Genomic DNA, 24,812 nt, shown 5'->3' with positions numbered 1-24,812 from the left:
TTGAATCAAGATTCTTTTTTTTAATTGAAATATAGTTGATTTACAATGTTGTATTAGTTTCTGGTATACAGCAAAGTGATTCAGTTATACATATATATGTATATATTCTTTTTCATTATAGGTTATTACAAGATATTGAATATACTTCCCTGTGCTATACAGTAGGACCTTGTTGTTTATCTATTTTATATACATGAATCAAGATTTTTGTTGTTTTGGACATGAACTGTTGTTGATCAGAGGACTGCTTATTTCTGTGCTGTGTGGTTCTTTCAGGGACATTTAGAGCTAGTCGTAGAACTTTACATTTTGTTAAATCCCTTATTGAAATGGAAGATACAAAGGAAATGAGGCAGGCAACGTCTTATTTGTTCCTAGTGAATCCCTAGATATATATTTGGGACCAGAGATATATATTGTCCAAGTGCAAACCACATTCTAAAAATGATATTTTATAGTTTTTGTCTAGTGTCAAGACCAAACTCTTCCATCTACCCTTTTGAAAAATAGAACAGGTTTCCTCAATTTCCACTCTCCTGTTTTTTCTGGTTCTTCATTCTTTCACAAAGGATCTGTTCCTTTAGGCCAATTGTCTTTCTGGCTCCCATCCCCTGGGTCTTTAGTGGACTCTTCCCATTCTCAGAATGGTCTCAGGACACTTCTGGGCGGCTGTCAGAACATCAGTATCTTCTCAGTGGAGAGTCAACAAAACTTCCAGTAATTCAGTCATTGCTTGCAGTTGGCCATTGTGATCTAGTTTTCCTACAGAATTATTGTGATAAAATTCTCCTATTTCCCTTGCTCCTCAAAATTTCTTGGCTTCTAGATTTCTCCTGCCTCACTGTTATCTCAGGCTCCTTGTTCATCTGTTTTAACATTCAGATTTCATGTCCTGCTTTCTCTATCTCAATTTGATCGCGTTAATCTGATTTTCTGCCTCAGTGTATTGCAGTTGGACTACTCCCATTTTTTTTCCTGAACCCAAGAGCTTCATTCAGGAAGCAACCTGAGTAGAGTTGTGTTTCAGCTTTTATTAAAGTAACATTCCACCTCTTGGTTCAGAGCCCCACACACTGCCCCCTTTTCTCTTGACCGGTTTTTCTCTTAATGCCTGTGAAAGCGAGTGGATCTCAGCTTCCTTGAATGTGGAAGGAGCCTGACTGAAACTGCACTGATCCCCTCAGCTCACTTTCTTTTAACCTTCTTGATCATAATTGCTTAAATGTGTCAATTACTTTATTTCTTAGAAGGATCATGTCTTTTGATTCATATCAAGGGTAGTAAGAATCCACCTCTTTTTTTTAATATTTATTTATTTGGCTGCATCAGATCTTAGTTGTGGCACATGAGATCTTTCGTTGTGGCATGCAGGCTCTCTAGTTGTGGCGCGAGGGCCCTGTAGTTGTGGCGCACAGGCTCTAGAACCTGCGGGCTTAGTTGCCTTGCGGCATGTGGGGTCTTAGTTCCCCAACCAGCAATCGGACCAGGGATCGAACCTGCGTCCCCTGCATTGGAAGGCGGATTCTTAACCACTGGACCACCAGGGAAGTCCCAGAATCCACCTCTTTTTGATGTAGCGGAACCAAGTCCATCATCGTCACCAAAGGCCCACGTCCCTGTGCTGCTCTTTATCTACACCTCCATCATTGCTCTTAGACTATTGACAGCAACTTAAAGGCCTGTACTCTAGATTCAAACTGCATGCATTCGTATCCTGGCTCTACCACTTCCTGGCTGAGTAAGGTTTGGTCATTTATTTAAGTTCTCTGAGCCTCAGTTTTATAATCTGTACAATGACGATAAAAATATTTGCCTCTAGGTTTGTTGTAATGCTTCAATGAGATATTATAATGCAAAGCACTGTAAACAGTTACTTTTTTTTTTTTTTCCTCTTCTACAATAACATGTACAACTTTGGAATAAGGAGAAGTAGTGGAAACATTTTTTAAAGACTTGGTTACTGCCATTTCACCTGGACCTGGAAGACTTGTTTTTTGGGTAAAGAAATGTTTTCCCTGTGTGAAGGTTTCATAATCACAGTCAAGCAGGCCCATGAGCCCTGCCATTTAAAGTGGCTCCTCTCTTTTACCTATGACACTCATACCTACACCCTGGGGGTGAGGACAGTGGTCCAGCTCCTGAGATTCTACAGGATGACCACTAAAGTCTCTTTGAATTCTATGCAATGATACATGGCTATGGATGACCAGAACTTGAGATGGACAGTCTCTGAATTTCATACCATGTGGTGGCATTCTGATTTCCTTGTGACCTTGACCGAGCTTTGAACAGGTAAGTGAAAGGGATGGAGGCACACAGTGAAGTTAGTTGTAGAACCAGTGTTTAGCATGATCATCTGAGAAAGAGAAAAGGAGCCTTTTTAAGTTTTTCCAAGTTAAATCAGGATAGTTAACTTGTGGAGTGGAGGGTGGTCTTATAATTTTAAAAATGGCCCTGGAAATTAAAATTTATCAGAAAAAAATGAATTCTATAGAGACAAGGGCAAAGTTGTTTATTTAGGAAGGGAAAATGTTACCCAAATAGAGAGTTTCTGTGAATATGAGTGTAAAATAAAAAGGAAGGAGAGAGAAGTGACTTAACGGAATTGTCTCTAAAACGTATAAGTCCCAACATTACCCCCATGACCCCTAATTCTAGAGTTCGTTGTTCACTGTAAAATCATAACACCTTCAGTGTATCTTTAACAGATTTTAAGGAACATACTAACCAAATGGACAAGTTTTGATTTGGCCATAAAATTTGAGGAGAGCTATGATTCTCTAGGATTAATGAATAACATTTGTTTATTTGATTTACTTTAAGAAATCATTCTAAAATCTGTTTACATATCTGTCCTCTCCAGGATGAATTTTGTGTTGGTTCAGCAGATTGTTTACTGTTTTTTCTTCTTCTTCCTTTTTTTTTTTATCTTCCTGCTCAGTGCCCAACCCAAGTTCAAAGGCTGATGAGAGAGAAAATCTCATGAGGAGGTTTCACTCTAGGGAAGTTGTTCAGTGACTGGGATCTTGGCGCACAGAGAAGGATGTCAGGCTCTTTCTGGCTCCTTCTCAGCCTTGTTGCTGTAACTGCTGCTCAGTCCACCACTGAGGAACAGGCCAAGACGTTTTTGCAGAAGTTTGACCATGAAGCTGAAGACCTGTATCATGAAAGTTCACTTGCTTCTTGGAATTATAACACCAATATTACCGATGAGAATGTCCAAAAGATGGTGAGTTCTTTCCTATAGCTACATAGGGATATCGGTTGCTTCTTAAAAATCAGCTTACTGCCCAGGAAACTGAAAAGGGAAATCAAAGAAATGCTCTGAGCTGTGAGGTTGGATGTTTGCCTCAGTATTTCTGATTCTGGAGTCCCAGATGCCTGAACAATTGACCTTTGGTTCATTTGGAAAATTGTTACAAAATAATTCACTGGTCTCAGTACAGATTCTTGGAAACCAGTGAACATGCTTTAGAAAGTTGCCACCGTAATTCTCATCATAGTCAGGCTTTCAAAGCATTTCATAGAAATGCCATAAGTTATTGAGTTAATAATTTTCCCAAGCCTACAATGTCAACAGGAATGTTCAAAGACTCTCTACAAATGATCTATTAACTGAAAAAAATGCAACTGGAGGCTTAGTGAAAGAGCTAGCCAGTAATTAAGATTACCAGGGGTCGGGTGAGGCTGGACTTGGGAATTCCTTCCTTAATGGTTACGGAGCTCTGAGGGACTTCCAGAGCATACGGGATCCACAGAACCCTCCAAGAAAAACCATAATCAAACCAGTTCTGACAAATCTCAGAATGCTCTGGGAAAGCAAGATGTTTTGTTTGACGAGTGCAAGGATTTAGGAGATTTCTTCCCTCACAGATCCCAAAGCAGTGCTGAAAATGGAGTGACATTATTTAAGAAAAGTTTTTATGACACTTGTACAGCAATACATTCTTTCAAAAATGTAGTTCAGAAGCGTATTTGTTCAAATAGTGGGTTGCATGTAAATTAAATTACTGCTGCTCACTGGACAGATCCAATCTGAGACCTGCTGCCTCATTTGAATTCCTCAGGAGATTTTTCCCCCCTATTTTTCTAAAGCTTAAAGAAATCCAGGAGATTTTGACAGCCCAGTGTTGTCATAGGAGAGCATTTTTCTTTCTTGTCTCATAGTTTGGTCTTACCTCTCTTCACCTCTTCACTGTTGCTTTTTTCTCACTTTTTATTTGATCTCTGTTGGAGGTACCTGCAGTGCATTGTGCATTTGTTTTCATTCTCTTTTTTTCTTAACATCTTTATTGGAGTATAATTGCTTTACAATGGTGTGTTAGTTTCTGCTTTATAACAAAGTGAATCAGCTATACGTATACATATATCCCCATATCTCCTCCCTCTTGCGTCTCCCTCCCACCCTCCAGAAAGAGAAAAACAAATACGGTATGCTAACACATATATATGGAATCTAAAAAAAAAAAAAAAAGCTTCTGTTTTCATTCTTAGCCGAATGGTCCGCAGGTGGTGGTGAAGGTCGACCGGCATCATGCCTAAGAGCTCTGGAGTCAGACTGCTGAGGTCCAAATCCTGGCTCCACCACTTTCTACCTGGGTGAACGTGAGCTAGTTAATGAACCTTTCTGCGCCTTAGTTTTTCTGCTTGTGAAGAACAACGTAACACTCATATTTGCCTCATAGGGTTGCTGTGACGACAGTTAATACACAAAACCACCAAAATAGTGCTCAATGCTTGTGAGCCTGGGAGAACAATACGATATCATTGCTGTGAATGTGAGAGGGAGTTATAATTGCTGAAGAGACATGTAACAGTTCTGTTGAGTGCCCACATGCTGAGAAGGCATGTTGTACACCGAGATGTAGTGATGTTTGTTGAAATCATCTCTGGATCTTAAGTGCTATCATTTTTGAATTGCACTGGTTGATTAGAGGAAAGGCTAGAAATGAAAGGGCACAAACCCACAAAGTGTGGTCAAAGTGCTGACGGTATGGGCCCTTTAAGGAAAAGTGAAAATATCTGAATGCAAGAAGCAAGCAGGGGGCCCAATATCTCCTTCCTCCAGCAATGGTGAAGGGCGCGTTAGTGCATTAGTGCACCTGTGTGGAGTTACCTGGGGAGGGGGCAATGGACAGGGAGAGCAATAGCTCTTCTATTCTCTTATCACATATATTGAGATCCCCTGATGAAACGGGCACTGCAGCTGGTGCTACAAGAGGCACCAAGATGAGCAGGAAGCTGAGATATGGTCTGCTGCTGGTGGCCGTCAATAGAAAGAACTGGAGAAGTGGAGCATGTTCCCCAAGAGCCACTGGAATGATTTAGGGGGATCAGAGGGAGTTAGAAGAGAAAGCAGAATTAGCTCTACAAAGCCTGACTCAAAAAGAAAAAAAAAAACTGAGTCTGAGAGGGAACAAGAAAGGATAGAGTGTTCCCAGTTGTACTGGCCAACTCTCTTCAGACTAGAAAGGTGGTGCCTTTGAAAGTTCAAAAGAGAGAAATTTACAATAAATAGGAAGAGGTGCTGTTTACATTACAGGTGGTAAAACTGGTAAGACTTGTAAAACTAGGCCATTCTTTAATCTAAAAAAGTGAGACATTGAAAACTATAAGTCGGTTTTCGAAGTATTTAAGCGAATGTAAGGATTGTAGATCCACTGTGGGTAAGGAAGTATGGTTAAGTGCATTTATGGACCCAGTTCTTTACCTTTCCCTATATCAACACCCAAGGTTATGTCACTTTGCAGTGCCATCCCACTGAAGGTGATGTGACTGTGTCCTTTGCCATGTGACTTACTTTGACCAATGGGCTGTTAGCAGACGTGATGCAAGTGGAGGCTTGGAATGGACTTGAACGGTGGGGCTTGTTCTTTGCACCTTTGGCTTTGCAGTGAGAACATGCCTGGATTGGCCAGCTAAAGAGTGAGGGATGTGTGGAATAGTTGTCCCGTCTGAAACCAATCCCCCAGAGTTGTACGCAAATCCAGCCAAGATCAGCAGAGCTGCCTGGTAACCCTCAGTGATTCTAGGCACGTAAACAATGAACACATGCCATTGAGATTTTTGGTTGTCTGTTATGTAGTATTATTGTAGCAATAGATAACTAATACAGGAAGAGAAATTTGGGCTGTATGACATGTGTCTGTTCATATCCTATCAGGGTGACATTATTGAGGGCAATCTGCCATTTCCTAATTATCCCTTGGTATAACTTTCAGAGTCAGAATATTGGACTTGTCAGCCAATCAATCTGACCTAGTATGGCGATTCTCAGATCAAGTCATGAGACTATAGCTTAAAATAATAGCAGACACCAAAACTTGATCAGTATAGTGTCCCCAAATCTCCCTGCTTAGGAGAGGCCCATCAGATAGAGATAAGGAAAAAAGCTTGGTTCAAAACAGGTTTCCATATAGTTCAGAAATTCAGTGAAAATTAATTACCAAACACTTGCTTTAGAGCAAATACTGTTCTCATGTTTGAGATCGAACATTCACCAATTAAACTGTAATTCTCTCCTCAGTAAAATGACATTACTTTTTTGCATTGCCCCTTCTTTGTAAGTTTATTGTTGGTTTTGTTTTTGAAAGAGTCCTTTGTAAGTCAAAAGGATTTTTTTTTCTTTTTTCTTTTTCTTTCTTTTTCTTTTTCTTTTTTTTTTTTTGCAAAGTCGGAAGCTCTCTAGCAACATAGGAGGTCCCTGGACAATTTTTTCATCCCTGGAAGAGAGCAAAAGGATCCCATCACTGGCAGGGGCACCCTGGTTCACTGTTCCAGTATTTGGCAGTAACTCCTACAGCTGCCCCAAATTCCTGTGCATGCAGCTGAAGGGCGTGTTGAAGACTGCCCTGTTGGAGCCCTGGAGGTCTCCAAAAACACTTCATAAATATTTCTTGTTGAGTTATCAGAAGTTGTGAAGAGAGAGCAGGAGGCCCACACTTACCCTTTGGGTGGTCAGGGCCCCTAGAGTCCTTGGGCACACCTGCTTCCTAAACCTTTTCCTCTGTTTTTAGGGCTGGGGGCACAGTGAACCCAGAGAAGGGTCATTTTAAACTGCTCTTCTGTACCCAAGGAAAGAATGTAGACTCCAACCCTGTCTCCAATGAATCTGTCCCACACTCCCCAACACATACAAGTACCTACACCCAGGTACAGGGGTTGGGAAAAGTCAGTGTGATGCAAATACGATGGAATTCAGGGAATCTGATGCTATCTTGACTCTCCTGAGCTGGCTGTGATACCTTGGGCAAGTCACTTATTTTTTGTCTCTTGAAACATAAGAGGGTGGATGGGCCCAGCCAAGATTTTTCAGTGGATAACTGGGGAATGAGTAAGTTCCACATGTGGAGGATTAACATGAGTCAAGTGCATTGGAGGCCTGTTCATGCTAGTTTTTCTTTGTCATGAAAACTTGATGATGTCCCAGTTGAGTGATGTAATTTGGTGAAACTGAACTTGAGCAACTCAAAATGACATGTTTAATTCCATCCAAATTTGACACAATTACTCACTGATCTAAGCGCTCTGACAGGACACCAGGCATCCACCAGCTACGCCCAGGGAGGGCGGCCTGGTGGTCAGGAACTGCCGCTGCTTCTTAGTGTGTGCCAGGTAACTGGGCAAAAGAGAATTCATTTAATTTTGGCTAAATCCTTTGGTTTGGAGCGGTTCCATGGGTGTTTCAGATCTAGTTATAGGAGCTAGGGAATAAGGTGGGTTTTTTTTTTCTTTGCTTTTACTACTGAGGGCTTTTAACAACAGCTTTGTTGAGATACAATTATGCACCATAAAATTCACCAATTTAAAGTCTACAATTCAATGCTTTTTAGTATATTAACAGAATTGTACAACCGTCATCACCATCTCATTTTAGAACATTTCCATCACTCCCAAAAGAAACTACACGCCCATTAGCAATCATTCTTCCTCCCCCACCCCCAGCTCTAAGCAACCACTAATCTACTTTCTGTCTCTATAGATTTGCCTATTCTGGACATGTCATATAAATGGAATTATACACTAGGTGGTCTTTTGTGACTGGCTTCTTTCACTTTGCATGCTGTAGCATGTATCATTACTTTGTTCCATTTTATTGCCAGATAGTATTCCATTATATGGATTTTTTTTTTTTTTACTTTTCATTGTAAAAATTGTCAAACACATATAAAAGAAGAAGGACTAGTATGTTGAATCTCCTTATACCCATCACCTAGCTTCAGCAATTGTCAACACTTTGGCCAATCTTGTTTTGTTTTTCTACCCAACCCCATGTTTATTGGATTATTTTGAAGGAAATCCCCAACATCATATAACTATAAGTTATGTGTAGATATTTCACCTTCTAACTCTCAAAGTAAGAATTTTTAAAACAACCTTAATAACAGTACCATGTCAAAAACTTGACAATAATCCCTCAATACCATCAAATATCTAGTCAGTATTCAAATGTACCCTAATGTCTCGTTTAAAAAGAATTTCAGCTGGTTTGTTTGAATCAGGATCTAACAAGGTCCTCTCTTGATCATTTTAGCAGATGTACTTTAAGTCTTTTAGTCTATAGAGTCCCTCCCTCATTTTTCTGTTTGTTTTGTTTTGTTTTGTTTTGTTTTGCAATTTATTCGCAGAAGTACTGAACTGTTAGTCCTATAGAAACTCCCACTTTCTGGATTTGCTGATTATGTCCCTATAATATTGGTTAACATGCTCTTTTGACCCCTGTGTTTTCTGTAAATGTATAGATCCGAGACAGAGGTCAGCACACTTTTTCCATAACAGGCCAGGTAGTAAATATTTCAGGCTTTGTGAGCCCTACAGCCTCTATTCAACTCTGCCATTGTAGACCAGTCAACTCTGCCATTGTAGCACAAAAGCAGCCATAGACAGCACATAAATGGGTGTGAATATGTTGCAATAAAACTTTATTTACAAAAACAAATGGTGGGCAGAGTCCTGATCTAGAGACTTGATCAAAATCAAGTTTCACTTGTGAATTTTTTTAATAGGTGTGGAAAATGAATTTACACAACTAGCAGGGTGCAGGAATATTGAGCCAAGAAATTAACAAAAAATTCGTTCAGGTTCCTAGAGCTCTGGAAAAAAGAAGCAAATTAAAAAATCTGTAGGGACCCTTTTATGACCCAAAGCTCAAGGCATTCCTACTTTATGTAATAGATACAAATAAATTTAAGATAGACTAAAAATTAAATGGGAAAAGCAAGACAAACTTTTATAAGGATATATAGGTGACTCTTGGTTAGAAATGGTTTATTATTATTATTTTTTTTTATAGATAAGATTTCTTTTTTATATTTCTTTTTATTTATTATCATTTATTTTTGGCTGCATTGGGTCTTCGTTGCTGCGCATGGGCTTTCTCTAGTTGTGGCGAGCGGGGGCTACTCTTCATTGGGGTGTGTGGGCTTCTCATTGTGGTGGCTTCTCTTGTTGCAGAGCACGGGCTCTAGGTGCACGGGCTTCAGTAGTTGTGGTGCGCAGGCTCAGTAGTTGTGGCTCATGGGCTCTAGAGCGCAGGCTGAGTAGTTGTGGTGCACAGACTTAGTTGCTCCACGGCATGTGGGATCTTCCCGGACCAGGGCTTGAACCCGTGTCCCCTGCATTGGCAGGTGGATTCTTTTTTTTTTTAATTTTTTTAACATCTTTATTGGAGTAAAACTGCTTTACAATGGTGTGTTAGTTTCTGCTTTATAACAAAGTGAATCAGTTATACATATACATATATCCCCATATCTCATCCCTCTTGTGTCTCCCTCCCTCCCACCCTCCCTATCCCACCCCTCTAGGTGGGCACAAAGCACCGAGCTGATCTCCCTGTGCTATGCGGCTGCTTCCCACTAGCTAGCTATTTTACGTTTGGTAGTGTATATATGTCCATGCCACTCTCTCACTTCGTCCCAGCTTACCCTTCCCCCTCCCCGTATCCTCCAGTCCATTCTCCAGTAGGTCTGCGTCTTTATTTCCATCTTGCCCCTAGGTTCTTCATGACCATTTTTGTTTGTTTGTTTTTTAGATTCCATATATATGTGTTAGCATACGGTATTTGTTTTTCTCTTTCTGACTTACTTCACTCTGTATGACAGACTCTAGGTCCATCCACCTCACTACAAATAACTCAGTTTCATTTCTTTTTATGACTGAGTAATATTCCATTGTATATATGTGCCACATCTTCTTTATCCATTCATCTGTTGATGGGCATTTAGGTTGCTTCCATGTCCTGGCTATTGTAAGCAGAGCTGCAATGAACATTGTGGTACATGACTCTTTTAGAATTATGGTCTTCTCAGGGTATATGCCCAGTGGTGGGATTGCTGGGTTGTATGGTAGTTCTATTTTTAGTTTTTTAAGGAACCTCCATACTGTTCTCCATAGTGGCTGTGTCAATTTACATTCCCACCAACAGTGCAAGAGGGTTCCCTTTTCTCCACACCCTCTCCAGCATTTATTGTTTGTAGATTTTTTGGTGATGGCCATTCTGACCAGTGTGAGATGATATCTCATTGTAGTTTTGATTTGCATTTCTTTAATGATTAATGATGTTGAGCATTCTTTCATGTGTTTGTTGGCAATCTGTATATCTTCTTTGGAGAAATGTCTATTTAGGTCTTCTGCCCATTTTTGGATTGGGTTGTTTGTTTTTTTGATATGAGCTGCATGAGCTGCTTGCAAATTTTGGAGATTAATCCTTTGTCAGTTGCTTCATTTGCAAATATTTTCTCCCATTCTGAGGGTTGTCTCTTCATCTTGTTTATGGTTTCCTTTGCTGTGCAAAAGCTTTTAAGTTTCATTAGGTCCCATTTGTTTATTTTTGTTTTTATTTCCATTTCTCTAGGAGATGGGTCAAAAAGGATCTTGCTGTGATTTATGTCATAGAGTGTTCTGCCTGTGTTTTCCTCTAAGAGTTTGATAGTGTCTGGCCTTACATTTAAGTCTTTAATCCACTTTGAGTTTATTTTTGTGTATGGTGTTAGGGAGTGTTCTAATTTCATTCTTTTACATGTAGCTGTCCAGTTTTCCCAGCACCACTTATTGAAGAGGCTGTCCTTTCTCCATTGTATATTCTTGCCTCCTTTATCAAAGATAAGGTGACCATATGTGCATGGGTTGATCTCTGGGCTTTCTATCCTGTTCCATTGATCTATATTTCTGTTTTTGTGCCAGTACCGTACTGTCTTGATTACTGTAGCTTTGTGGTATAGTCTGAAGTCCGAGAGGGCAGGTGGATTCTTAACCACTGTGCCACTAGGGAAGCCCAGGAATGGTTTTTTAAATGACTTTTGCTTTAGAATGATTTATTAAATAAAGGACAAAAGAATCAATCTATAGAGGAAAAGACTGAGCAAATCAGTTGAATTAGGATTAGAAAGAAACTTCTGTGCACTAAAAGACATCATAAACATACACACACAGACACACACAAGACAAGAAGCAGAGCTTGAGAAAACATTTGTGATACATATAATTAACAGAAGATTAACAGTCAGAATCTATAAAGAAATTTTACTAAGTGATAAAAAAGACAAAAATTCACTAGAAAAATGGGGAAAAGATATGAGCAGTAAATGCATAGAGGAGGAAATTTGAATATATATATATTTATATACCTCATATATATGTTTAACCTCACTAATAATCAGAGGGATAACATTATATTAATAATGAAACGTCGAGTTGACATAAAATCAGATTTACCAAGATTTAACAATATCTACAGGAGTTGAAAATTGCTTTAACCCATCAATTCCACTTCTGAGAATATGTGTTTTTTTTTAATTAATTAATTAATTTTTGGCTGTGTTGGGTCTTCTTTGCTGTGAGGGCTTTCTCTCGTTGCGGCGAGCGGGGGCTACTCATCGTTGCAGTGTGCGGGCTTCTCATTGTGGTGGCTTCTCTTGTTGAGGAGCATGGGCTCTAGACATGCAGGCTTCAGTAGTTGTGGCACGTGGGCTCAGTAGTTGTGGCTCACGGGCTCTAGAGCACAGGCTCAGTAGTTGTGGCACATGGGCTTAGTTGCTCCGCAGCACGTGGGATCTTCCCGGACCAGGGATTGAACACGTGTCCCCTGCATTGAAAGGCGGATTCTTAACCACCGCTCCACCAGGGAAGTCCTACCATTTCTTTTTTTTTTTTTTTTTGAAATTCACGTTCTTTTTATTTATTTATTTATGACTGTGTTGAGTCTTCGTTTCTGTGCGAGGGCTTTCTCTAGTTGCGGCAAGTGGGGACCACTCTTCATCGCGGTGCGCGGGCCTCTCACCATCGCAGCCTCTCTTGTTGCGGAGCACAGGCTCCAGACGCGCAGGCTCAGCAATTGTGGCTCACGGGCCCAGTTGCTCCGTGGCATGTGGGACCTTCCCAGACCAGGGCTCGAACCCGTGTCCCCTGCATTGGCAGGCAGATTCTCAACCACTGCGCCACCAGGGAAGCCCACCATTTCTTTTTTGTAGTGAGAACATTTAAGATCTACTCTCTTAGCAACTTTTGAGTATATAATATGGTATTATTGATTCTAACCACTAAATAAATATGTCTGAAGCAACTATTGCAAAGTGTCAACATTTAAAAAATCTGAGTAGAGGTTTTCGTGATATTTTCTATGTTACTTATACTATATTTTTTTATTATGAAATATCTCAAATATATATCTGGTGGGCCACTTTCTGGCAGGACCCAATTTCAGGTGTGTGTGGATTTTTCTTTTTCCCTATGAGATAAAATTCAGAAAAAATTAAAATGTTTGGAAGCCACACCCCTTCCTCCCATCTGAAAAAAGAAAAAATAAATTTTTGATTCTCATGGCAAAGCAATATTGTTATAATTTAGATTACCTACTTCGTTGAATAGAATAAGCTGTTTTAAAAAATATGCAAGTATCTGGGCATATTTGAAAAGTAACCAAGGCAGTTTTCATCTTTGAATCTGATGTGGTCTTGAGAGCTATATATGGAAACTGGACCAGCATATGGGACCTGAGGGTGGAGGGTTCCCTGGGAGCCTGTCGGGCTCCAAGTCACTGCTTGGATGCTAAGGTTCCATTCAGTTTTTCATCTTCTGTCTTCAGGGAACTCTCATACCTACAGGGGAAGAAGTGGTTTAGGGGTTGATAGTGAGCTACAGAAAAAAAGAAAATGAGATTTTAATTCTTTTCATTTCAAACAACTTATCACAAAAGCATTTTAATTGTTTAGATAAAACTATCATAATCTGAGTAGAGACTGCAGACCTATGGCTTAAGATGAAGCTCATATGAAAACATTTAAAAGCATAATGAAATCATATTTAACTTGTATATCATTAGGGCCAAAAAGAGCAGGATATCTTTTGGAGTGTTTTAAAATATAATTTAGAATTTTACATTTTCAGTCCTTGAAATTACAAAGAATCTCTTGTAGGATGAGAATATGGTATCCACTGTAGTTATATGTAGGAAGTCAGAGAGGGTTCTAACTTCCTGTGATTGTACTGAGTAATGTGTGTCTTGACCCCAAACCCCCATCAATGGCTGTGGAAACTTTTGCTGTGTTAGTTGCTGCTCTCCTGCCTTTGCACAGAGGCAGTATGGGATGCCACTTATTTGATTTGTAATGGTTCCTTTTGAACCCTGTAGCTATGTAAGTTACTGTATATGCTTCAATTCATTCATCATTCAAATCCAAAAATTACATATAGCTCTCAAGCACTGTCTATGTTACTTGGTTGGTATGTATGAACTGACTTTGATTCTCTGTATAACTTCTAAGCTGTCAGTTTTATTTAGGCTTGGGAGCCTTATAGTATGAATATGGAATAAATTGTAAGCAATATTAAAAAGAACAGCTTGGGATGGAACAGTGTGTCCTCAGGGGCCAAAATTCAAGGCAACATAAAGTAATTTTTTTGTGATATAAAGTATAACACTTGTATATGATAGTGATAAATAAAATAAAACAGATATCTTCAAAGTTCCCACATGCAGTATAATTTTTAAAAAATATTTTAAGATTGGGGCCTTTTGGGGACTGTGAGCTGTTTCCAAAGTAGATTGAAAAGAAAAGAATTGCCTTAATTTGGGATCAAAGTTTTACTAGAAGTTTTGCTGTCAGTCATTCTGGATTGGATGAAAAAGGGTAGGGACTGAGAGGTGAGTGGTGGGTTGCATAAATGAATTTGTGCTGTAGACCAAACTCCTCTTTCCATAGCTCACTCCCTCTCATTCGGGCATGTTAGAGACAAGACCAGAATGTGTCGAATCCAATCTATAGCCAATGGTTAAGAGCATTAGCTTTGGAGGTAAACATTTCTGGGTTGACACCCTGGTTCTTCCAGGTGCTAGCTGTGTGACCTAGGCAAAGTTACTTACCTGCTCTGTGCCTCATTTCCCTCATTTGTGAAGTGGAGACAATCACAACTACCTCACAAGATTGTTTGTGAAGATTAACTGAGAAGTAGTTCCTGAGGGGTTGTGTGTGCTCAATAAAGAGAGAAATCTTTTTCCATTTCACTGCGACTATTCCCTTCATCTCTTGTCTGATCCGTTGTTGTCCCTTTCCTGCACCACTTTCATCATGTCACACACCTGCTTGCAACCCCTAAGTGACTCCCTAGTATTTACAGGATAAAAGTAAAATTCCTTGGCCTAGAGAGTGCAGTCATGCCTGGAGTCCTGCTTTGGAATCTGTACTAGTTATCTATTGAGTAAAAGATTACCACAAGTGTAGTAGCTTAAAACAACACACACTTGTTATCTCACAGTTCCTGTGGGGCGGGAATCCAGGCATAGCTTAGCTGGATCTGCTTCTGAGTCTCATAAGCTTACAATCAAGGTCCCGGCTAGAGCTGTGGTCTCATCTGCAACTCAACTGGGGATGAATCCACTTCCAAGCTAATGTGGTTAGTGGTAGCATTTAGATCCTCATATGTTGCTGAACTGAGGTCCTTAGGATGTCAGTCAGAGGCCGTCTTCAATTCCTCACCATGTGGCCCTATCCATAGGATAGCTCACAACATGGCATCTTGCTACATCAAAATCAGCAAGGGAGAGTCTTCTGGCAAGATAAAAATGGCAATCTTATGTAACATAAACATGTATATCCTGTCACTTTTGCTATATTCTCCCAGTTAGAAGTGAGTCACACAGGTCCTGCTCACACTCAAGGGGAGGGGGACACACAAGGGTGCACCACCAGGAAGTAGGGATCACAGGAGCCATCTTAGTGTCTGCCCACCACAGGATCCAGGATTCAGATACTGGCAGTTAGTTGCCAGCTCCACTATTTATTTCTCTTAGCCCCTTTCTACACATAGGAAAAATGGAAATAGAATAATTTTCTATCTCATGGGGTTGTTAAGAAGACCAAATGAGGTAAATTATTTTGCAAAGTCCTCTACACCCATCTATCTCCTACCTACTTTAAGGTCTGTCTTAAGTTCCACCTCTTCCATGAGGGCTTGCCAAATCTGGTCCCTGTAACAGGAACTGCTTAGCCCCACTCATAGTTTATACATTATCATATGCTCTTGTTTCAGTAATGAAACGTTCACGATGCATATCTTATCTATTTGATAAAACTGTCAGCAACTTAAGGACAAGACTTTTTTTCCCTGTAAGTGATAAAGTAGCTATGATTTTTAAATGCTTGGGATGTATCAGGCACTTTGATAGGCATTATATTACTTGTTAAATTTTCTCGCCCTTACAACAACCCTTTGAGGTAAGTTCTACTATTATTACTCTCATTTTACGGGTAAGGTAACGTGACTCAGAGAGACTAAGTAATTTGCTCAAGGTCACAACAGCTAGTCAGAAGTGTCTGACTCAAGGAATGGAGTTCTTACTTGCCTCATATGCTACCTCTTTTATAGGGTCTAGAGAAGTACAATGTACAAAATAGTTGCTCATTTCAGTCTTTGATAAATGGAAATGAGCTTGTGCGCTGAGAGAAGACTGCATTGGATAAGTCTGGAGAAGTCCACTTGCCTACTGATGGTCAAGATGGGGGGGCAAGTGAATCCTGGCATCATCACCTGCTTATTGGTTTCTTTTGCTGGTAGAAAATCACCACAGCTACCAAATGGCCATGTTCTGGGCAACCTTGACTGGGGATCATACTTTAAGATCAGAATCTCTGGTAAATCATGGCACCACGGAGCTTCCTGTAAACTGGTTCTCATTTCTTATGGTTCTCATCGCCGTGAGGCGCTGTATGCCCAGGAAGTCCGCTCTGAGCTCTGCTGGACTCTCCCTTTAGAGCGCTCGTCCTTGAATCCTTGAACAACTCACCCACGTCACAAGTGCTAAGGCCATACATTCCAGGGCCTCACAACATGAATCATCTGTGAGAATTCACTTCCAGTTCTGGGGACAGGACCCTTGGGAAAACTAAGCACTAGGTCAGAAAGAGAGAGTGACCAAGAGTGGCTTGGTCACTCTTAACCTAAACTTTGACCTTCAGCAAAATAGAGAATTAAATCACTCAGGAAATATTAAATGTTCCACCAGATGCTCTTTGGACTATATCTTCTATCTATTCGAGCAGTGCCATTCTAACTTCAACTTTATTATTATTATTATTTTTATTTTTTGTCGTTTCAGAATGCAGCCAGGGCCAAATGGTCTGCCTTTTATGAAGAACAGTCCAGGATTGCCAAAACTTATCCACTAGAAGAAATTCAGAATCTCACACTCAAACGTCAATTGCAGGCCCTTCAGCAGAGTGGGACCTCAGTGCTCTCAGCAGACAAGAGCAAACGAGTATGTGACATGCTAGCATTGACCCCAAGAGTTGAAATATTTGGGAAATCTTAAACATTAATATCACCCCGGGCTGCTTCCTTTATCTGCCAAAATAGCAATGCTCACAATAGAAAGAGCTCTGTGCCTCGGTAGGGTGGCCACGTAACTTATCATCCAAACTGGAATCCTTTGAGAGTGAAGGAGGACACTGGTATGTTAGGACACATTGTTAAACCACGATTGTAAGGGCGCTGTGGTGTATATGGACACTGACAGTTTGACAACGTCTGGAGACATTTTTGGTTTTTACAACTGTTGAGGGGTGCTGTTGGCATCTAGCGGGTAGGGATTCTGCTAAACACTCTACAAGGCACAAGGAAGCCCCCAAAGACAAGAGTCGTCTGGTCCAAAACGTCAATGGTGCTAAGCTTGAGAAGCCCTGTATGTCGTCTGATCCTCCCCCACCCCTTTGCTTCTTGACTCTCCTCTGCAACTTCTTTAACAAGTGGCTAAACCACCCCAGCTCAAACTACTTCAGGGATGGGCGACTCACTTCTTTCCAAGACGCCAGTTCCATACGTGGGTCCCTCTAACTGATGGCAAGATACTCCCTCCACTGAGCGTAAAGTGCTTTACCCCCGCTTTGTACCGCCTTCTCCAGCCAGATTGCTCTCTGCCGTAATGGTCTTTAAATGAAGGAAGGCAGGTAATTTTTTTTTTTAACTAGTTGAGTCTTTTCTTCTCTAGGCTAAACATCCTTCACTCTGTCGATTTTTCCTTATACGATGGTTTCAAGTTCCCTAACCAGTCCTAGTTGCTGGCTTCATTTTGTCAGTATCCTTGGACTGAACACAGCCCTCCGAGTGGGTTTGGGTCTGCATGGAGGTGAGCAGGGGTACGACATCCTGCCTCCTGTGCTTTACATCTACTAAGACAGTCCAGGATTACATTAGGCTTCTGTTTGCTTGCTTTGGTTTTTTGACAGTCAAATTCCATGGTTGATTCATCTCAACATCACTGTCAAGAGAGTCTCCAAATCTCTTCCACCAATGTTGCTCCAAAAATGATACCTTTGAAAATTCTATTCTTATATAGGTAGTTTGTCTAAATTCAAGAAAGTCTATATTCACCCCTGTTAAAATAAAAATCTCTCATCCTATCTCTCTAGCCCAGGAGTCAGCCAACTTTCTTTCTATAAAGGGAACGATAGTAGATATTTTAGGTTGGTGGGCCATACTGTCTCTGTCCCACTGAGTCAGTCTGCTCTTGTTGCGGGAAATCAGCCACAGCTAACATGGAAACAAATGGGCATGGCTGTGTTCCAATAAAACTTTACAAAAACAGGCAGCAGACAGGATTCAGTCTGCAAATCATAATTTACAGACCCTTGATTTGATCTATTGAAATATTTTTATCTAAAAGATTTGGCTATTTAACATCAAAGTCTTTCTCAGCTGCTTGCCCTCTGGTACTGTGTTCTTATCTGCATCTATAAAAAGAAAAATGCACGATAAGGACAAAGATAAAACCATATGGCCTGTGTCTTCCTACAAGTTGTCGTTTATTATTCTGCATTCTTTGGGGCCCATTATTCAAATAGTTATTAATCCACTTTATTTTATCCATTTCGCCCTTCCCCATCTTTTCCACAAGGACACCGTGTGAAACCTTGCCCATTGCTCTGTTATAGCCTAGAGCTTGGTCTAGTCTAGGTGGAAACTGGACATGGTATTTTAAAAAGATCCCCAGATAATTCTGATGTGCAGCCAGGATTAAAAATCACTGAAATGCGTGTAAGAAGAGCTTGAAGTGTTTGGGAAGAGGGGAGACTCAAGGATGCATGAATTCAATGGAGAGGAAGGAGGGGAGATTGAAAAAGCAGGTAGAGAAAGAGAACAGGAGGGGTTTTGTGCCATGCACTTGGGTTTATTCCTTTGGACTGTGGGATCTTGTTGAAGTTTTAAGCATGAGATCTGTTTCATGTTTTAGGATAATGGCTCTTGCAGCAGAGTGAAGGAATAACGGAAGAGAGAAATAGGAGAAGGGGAAACAGGGCCGTTCATCCAGTGCTTCTTAAATCATCTATGGGAGAGAACTAGTCCCTCCCTCCCTCCCTCCCTCCCTTCCTTCCTTCCTTCCTTTCTTCTTTCCTTTCTTCCTTCCTCCCTCCCTTCTTCCCTATCTTTCTTTATTTCCAATCCATCGCAGATCAGTGCTTGGTTAATTTCATTGATCACATGCTTAGCTGTCATGGAAATATCAAATCGTTTTTAAAAGTTTATAAACATTTATTCTCTCAATACCTGTGCTTCTCATAGACGAGAAACAAACTATTTGCTGACTTGCACTGGTCCATGGACCATACTTTGAGTAGCACTGCTTTACTCTATTACCCTTATGTTCCTTTACCTACAGGGTAAAAGTTAAACTCTTCAGTAAGGCATAGAAGGCTGCTCATGATCTGCCCCTACTTCCCTCTCTATTCTCCCATCCTCCATGCCCCTCAATCAACACCACTACCCCAGTTTTCTTTTCTCTCTCATGTCACCACTCCCTGAAAATGCCTTGTCTTTCTCAACCTTCTTCTGTCTTGTAAGCTCTGTCCTCTACTTCCCTTCTCTACCTGACCAATTCCTACCTCTCTTCCAAGACACAGCTCTAATGTGCCCCCTCTTTGAAGCCATTCCTGAATCTCCAGGTTATTAATTTATCCACCCCACCATGCTGCCACATCACTTTTTGGTGACAGTTATAGTACCTGTCACTCTATTATGTAATCATTGATTTCATGATTGTCTCACTGTCGCATGATTGTGGGGTCCTTGAGGACCAGTGACTTGTTCATGTCATAATTGTCAGAGTGTAGGACACAGCAGATGTTCAATAAATGTGCACTCAGTGAAGGCTGAATGGAACAAGAAATGCACTGCTCTGCGTGTGGGGGTGAGATACATTCTTGGGATTTTGGTAGATCTGTTGTTGTTTTTTTTTCAGCCACTCCACATATATTTATCATGTGCTTATAAGGCCAGTCTGTGCTAGTTGATGGTGGGAAAATTTAACTGAGATGTTCCAACCCTACATGAAAGAAGATACTTAGCCAAGAAGATGTGAACTGCTGTATTTTGAGGCATAAAAAAATCACATGGTTGAAAGGATATCTCTACATTAGCATTCTCTTTTGTACATCTTCCACTTTTAACATTGTTTATTATCTTTAATTTGCAGTTGAACACAATTCTAAATACAATGAGCACCATCTACAGTAGTGGGAAAGTTTTGGACCCAAATACACAGGAGTACTTAGTACTTGAACCAGGTGGGCTATTAATTTTGAGCAGTGATTATAAAATTTACTTTTTTTATTCCAAGCTTTAAAAATGAGTTTAACATTAGATGACGACATTGTGCCTTTCAGATGGATCACCCAAAGAGGGGAAGATTCCAAATGTGTGTTTCAGCACACAGATGCTCTTTTAAGTTTTAACAAAACTGCACTGTAAATTCTGTCACACTCAAGTAATTTAATTAAATTAGTAGTTCAATGATCTCAGTGGTTTATTTCCTCTGCAGAAATATTTTGAAACTATAATAAGGGTGAGGAAATGAATGAATCATGAGATTTCATTGAACAACTTTATGACCTTGATGTCTGCCAGCCTTTTAATTCTTTAAATTTCATATAATTCTTTACAAATAAAAACTTTACAAATGCATGTTTATTTCCGTTTGGGTGCTTTGCGATAATAGGTTTGGATGACATAATGGAAAACAGCGAAGACTACAATCGGAGACTCTGGGCTTGGGAAGGCTGGAGGGCTGAGGTCGGCAAGCAGCTGAGGCCATTTTATGAAGAGTATGTGGTCCTGGAAAATGAGATGGCCAGAGCCAACAGTGAGTTTGCTGGGCTGTGGCGGTTCTGAAACTCTCTACAGGGCGGCGGGGCTATTTCTCATGAATCACCAAGCCTGCCCTTTGATATAAGGGGTATTCCTAATTTAACGATCACCTGCTGAACAATTAGGTTACGTGTCTCAAAGAGGAGACCACCAGGGAATAAGGAAAGGTGAATTGACATTCTACAGTTGAAAGGGCTCAAGAGTGAGACTAAGTTACCAGGCCTGAAACAAATCAGTTGTCTGGGTAGGGCTCAGGCCCCCGAGGGTTCCTGAGGTCGTCTGGGGGATTGATCGATTCTATTTACCAGAAAGGATGAGAGTCAGAGACACCATCTCTCCCCTAAACTCCCATCTGGCTACAGTTCATTCTCAAAGGTCATTTGTGTGTTTACGTCAGAGTGGTGTCCCAGAAAGAAACAAATCAGAGTAGTTTAGGCTGGAAACCTACTATTCTCCATAGTTGTAATTATAACTCAAATCATGTGGTCATCAAAATCTTAACATGGTGAGGAATTTCCATATCTCTTAACTTACCCTCCAGCCTGAATAATGAGCCAAAGCCATGGCATTATGAATTAATTTATGCTCTGGGGTTGAGGAAGGAAAAAAATTTTTCATCTGTTCTTCCTAAATATCTTTCACTACCACTTAAACTCATATTCCCAAGCCATAGGCAAGCTGGAGACAGGAGCCCATCGCCACATCGTTCCATCCAAATATTTACTTGTCTCCTCATCTTCCTGATCATCCATTGCCAATGTGCATGTAAAAATAAAAGTTGCTAAAATACATTTACACACTTTATTAACTATTACCCTGACACAAGCTTGCATTTCCTGATAACAAGACACTACATGAAGCATACATACAATTTGCCAACAAACACAGGCCCACTGTGGCCGTGTCCAAGATGAGTTGGGTTAGATTTGAAAATATAAGGCCCTGAACAAAATGAGAATTTAAAGGTCCAATCACATGTTTTAAAGCTAAAGATGCAAATTGACCTATGGAGAGAGTAGAGACCCGGGGTTAGGAGACTCGGAGTGCGCCTCTGCCCCTCACCAGTTGTGTGACCTTGGACGAATCATTTAACCGGCCAAGAGCAGGCTGTTACCCTGCACCACGGGGATTATAATACTGTCTGTCTTGTAGAGTTTTTGTGCTTAGGAGATGAGATAATGAACTAAATTTCGGACACATTAGCTAGTGTTATTATTTATTTGCATCCCTTTGAGTTGATATTTAGAAGGGCAATAAAAATGTGACAGGTTTTTGGAGTTTTTAACCTCCCAGGAAAGCTATTCTATGTATACTGTGCTTTATCTCTTTCTTTCCAGATGTTCTCATTTTTCTTCTTTTTAAAAACAGATTATGAGGACTATGGGGACTATTGGAGAGGGGATTATGAAGTGACGGGGGCAGGTGGCTATGACTACAGCCGCGACCAGTTGATCGCAGATGTGGAACGTACCTTTGCAGAGGTAACAAGGAACTGTCTGCAGAGACAGATGTAGGGCAGCGTGCAGGAAGAAGGGACAGGGACCAACAGTATTCTGGCTTATTCTTAACACACTGGCTGGTCGTTCCCAGGCCTCAGAGTTATGGAATATTAGAGCTTGAAAAGATTGTAAAGAATCACAGGGCAACTGCTACAGATGATCGGAATTGCTCTGCTTTTCTCTCCCTTTCAGCCATTGACCAGCAATTACCAACAGGAAGATTATGAGAAGGAAAGACAATAGGAAGGAGTGGTCTTTTAGATTATAAGAAAGCATGGGTTTCAGGAGCTATGTGGGGCCTGTGCTGTCTTCCTTTGTTAGCAGAGCCATAGGCTTTGCTTCCTTCCTCAGGACACTTGATACTGTCGTTTCCTTATCTTTGGCTAAGGAAGACGTTCTAGGGAAGGGAGAGTCCTATTAGAAGTGCCCCATAGACACCTCTCAATGTCTCCCTCTTCCTTCATTTTGACCCCCACATCCCCATGCCTTCCAGCTTCTTATGTGAAGCTGTTCTGTCACAGCCATAGCTGGGCAGAGCTATCAAAAACGGAAGTAGGACAAACAAACCCCCCGAAAAAGAAATGGGCAAGAGATGTGAGTAAGTACATCATCAAAGATGAATAAGCAAATAAAATGTTATTAGGGAAATGCACATTAAAACCATGATTAAGAACCACCACAAATAGAGTTACCATATGATCCAGCGCTCCCACTCCTGGGCATATATCTGGAAAAGAGGAAAACACTGATTTGAAAGGATACATGCACCCCAATGTTCATAGCAGCACTGCTTACAATACCCAAGACATGGAAGCAACCTAAGTGTCCATTGACAGATGAATGGAAAAAGAAGATGTGGTATATATATATATATATATATATATATATATATATATATACACAATGAAATATTACTCAGGCATAAAAATGAATGAAATAATGCCATTTGCAGCAACATGGATGGACCTTTCATATTTAATGAAATGCTACTCAGTAATAAAAAGGAATGAACACTGTTACACGCAACAACATGGATGAACCTAAAAAACATTAAGCCAAGTGAAAGAAGCCAGACATGAAAGGTCACATATTGTATGGTTTCATTTATATGAAATGTGCAGGATAGGCAAAACGATAGAGAAAGAAATCAGTTCAGTGATCAACTGGGGCTGGGGGTGGGAATGGAGTTGACTGCAAATGGGTGCAAGGAAACTTTGGGGAATGTTGGAAATGTTCTAAAACTGAGCGGTAGTGATGGTTGTCCAACAGTGTACTTTTATTAAAACTCACGAAACTATATATTTTAAAATGGGTGAATTTTATATGTAAATGATACTTCAGTTTAAAAATGAAGGAAGTAGGTAGCATCTTAGAAATGAATTTTTTTTTGCATCTGCCTTCCTTTTGGGATCTGTATCCCTCCAGGTGCGTTCATTGCTTTATGCAGTGGAACTGGTCATCATCGATATCTGGGAAGAATGAATGCTTTCACACTCTCCAGAATATTTCAGAGGAGAAGAAATTAGAATTTAGGGAAATTCTACTTGTCTAAAGAAGCTCCTATTTTTAGTGTTGGGGATTGGAAATAGGCTATTCTTGGTCTTAAACTCTCTTCCTGAGCTTTTCAGATTAAACCATTATATGAACAACTTCACGCTTATGTGAGGGCAAAGTTGATGGATGCCTACCCTTCCCGTATCAGTCCGACTGGCTGCCTCCCTGCCCATTTGCTTGGTAAGAAACTCCAGGAATTCTTTGTGTACTTTGCTCTTTGTCATTTCTACCAATAAAGTTGTTTTTTTGGAGTGAGGCCCAACTTTTGAAGAATTCTGTGAATGAAGTTAGTAACATTATAGAAATCACAGTTTGAAAGCACTGTCTTCAACAGAGAAGTCATTTTAAATTGTTCTCTGTTGCATTACTTTATACATAAAGAGTTATTATGTTGGCCACAATCCACAGGATAAAGGGGTTATTTAAGATCACTAGAGAAATGAGAGTGGAAATGGGGAAAATAAGTTTTATTAATCAACTTGGTTGGCTAATCCTCGAGGTGGGATTTTAGCATCATATTGTCAGAGGAAAGAAGCTTGGTTGGCTGGGGGCGGTCAGGGGTGAGAGAAAGACTTTCTAGAATTAAGGTATAGCCTGAGTGAAACTTTGTTAAGTTCATTGTTCAACTGCAACAATTTCTTTTGCTGAAAAGTACTTGGTTTGGAATCATATGAGTAATGAATGAAGTCTTCATCATGAAGGAAGATGCCTAGCTTAGGAGGAGAATCAATCTTCCAAGAACTTTGGATCCTGCCGTAGAGCTTTTGTAGACCATGCAAGACCTGGGGCCCTTTACTGAACCTCCTTATTCCCCACCAGAGGGTGGTCATCCTCCCTCCCCTCTCCCTCACCCCAGAAGCTGAGGCCAAATAAAATATGTGTTTGAAAAGTTCATGTCCTGCATACATAGCATGCCTACTATAGTCAAGCTAAGTTGCTGATAGCTGATTCTCCACAGCCAAGCCTCTCTCTTAGCAGGAGGGAATCTGGACAAAGGATCAGTGGAGACTTTTTCCTCTAAAGCAATATATAAATACTCTCTACGGTGTCTTTGGCAGGTGTTCTTTGGTAATTCACTTTCTGCTTAAACCTGTCTGGTGTGAGGTGGCTCTTTCTTCCTTCCAAAGT

General features: G+C 40.5%; 1 protein-coding gene across 1 annotated transcript in view; it reads left to right on the top strand.

Annotated features, from left to right (window-relative positions):
- ACE2 (angiotensin converting enzyme 2) overlaps nt 1–24,812 on the top strand; it is a 61,269-nt gene that overhangs the window by 8,432 nt on the left and 28,025 nt on the right. The window contains 6 exon segments of the mRNA XM_082447337.1: nt 2,942–3,229; nt 16,592–16,750; nt 19,961–20,051; nt 20,483–20,626; nt 22,000–22,112; nt 23,759–23,864. Of these exon segments, the coding sequence (XP_082303463.1) occupies nt 3,044–3,229; nt 16,592–16,750; nt 19,961–20,051; nt 20,483–20,626; nt 22,000–22,112; nt 23,759–23,864 (799 nt within the window). The 5' untranslated portion in view covers nt 2,942–3,043.

Source organism: Balaenoptera physalus, assembly GCF_965194825.1.
Source record: "Balaenoptera physalus genome assembly, chromosome: X".
In the NCBI taxonomy this organism is placed as follows: Eukaryota; Metazoa; Chordata; class Mammalia; order Artiodactyla; family Balaenopteridae; genus Balaenoptera; species Balaenoptera physalus.
The sequence above is the reverse complement of the archived record's forward strand: the minus strand, read 5'-3'. Positions and strand labels throughout refer to the sequence as shown.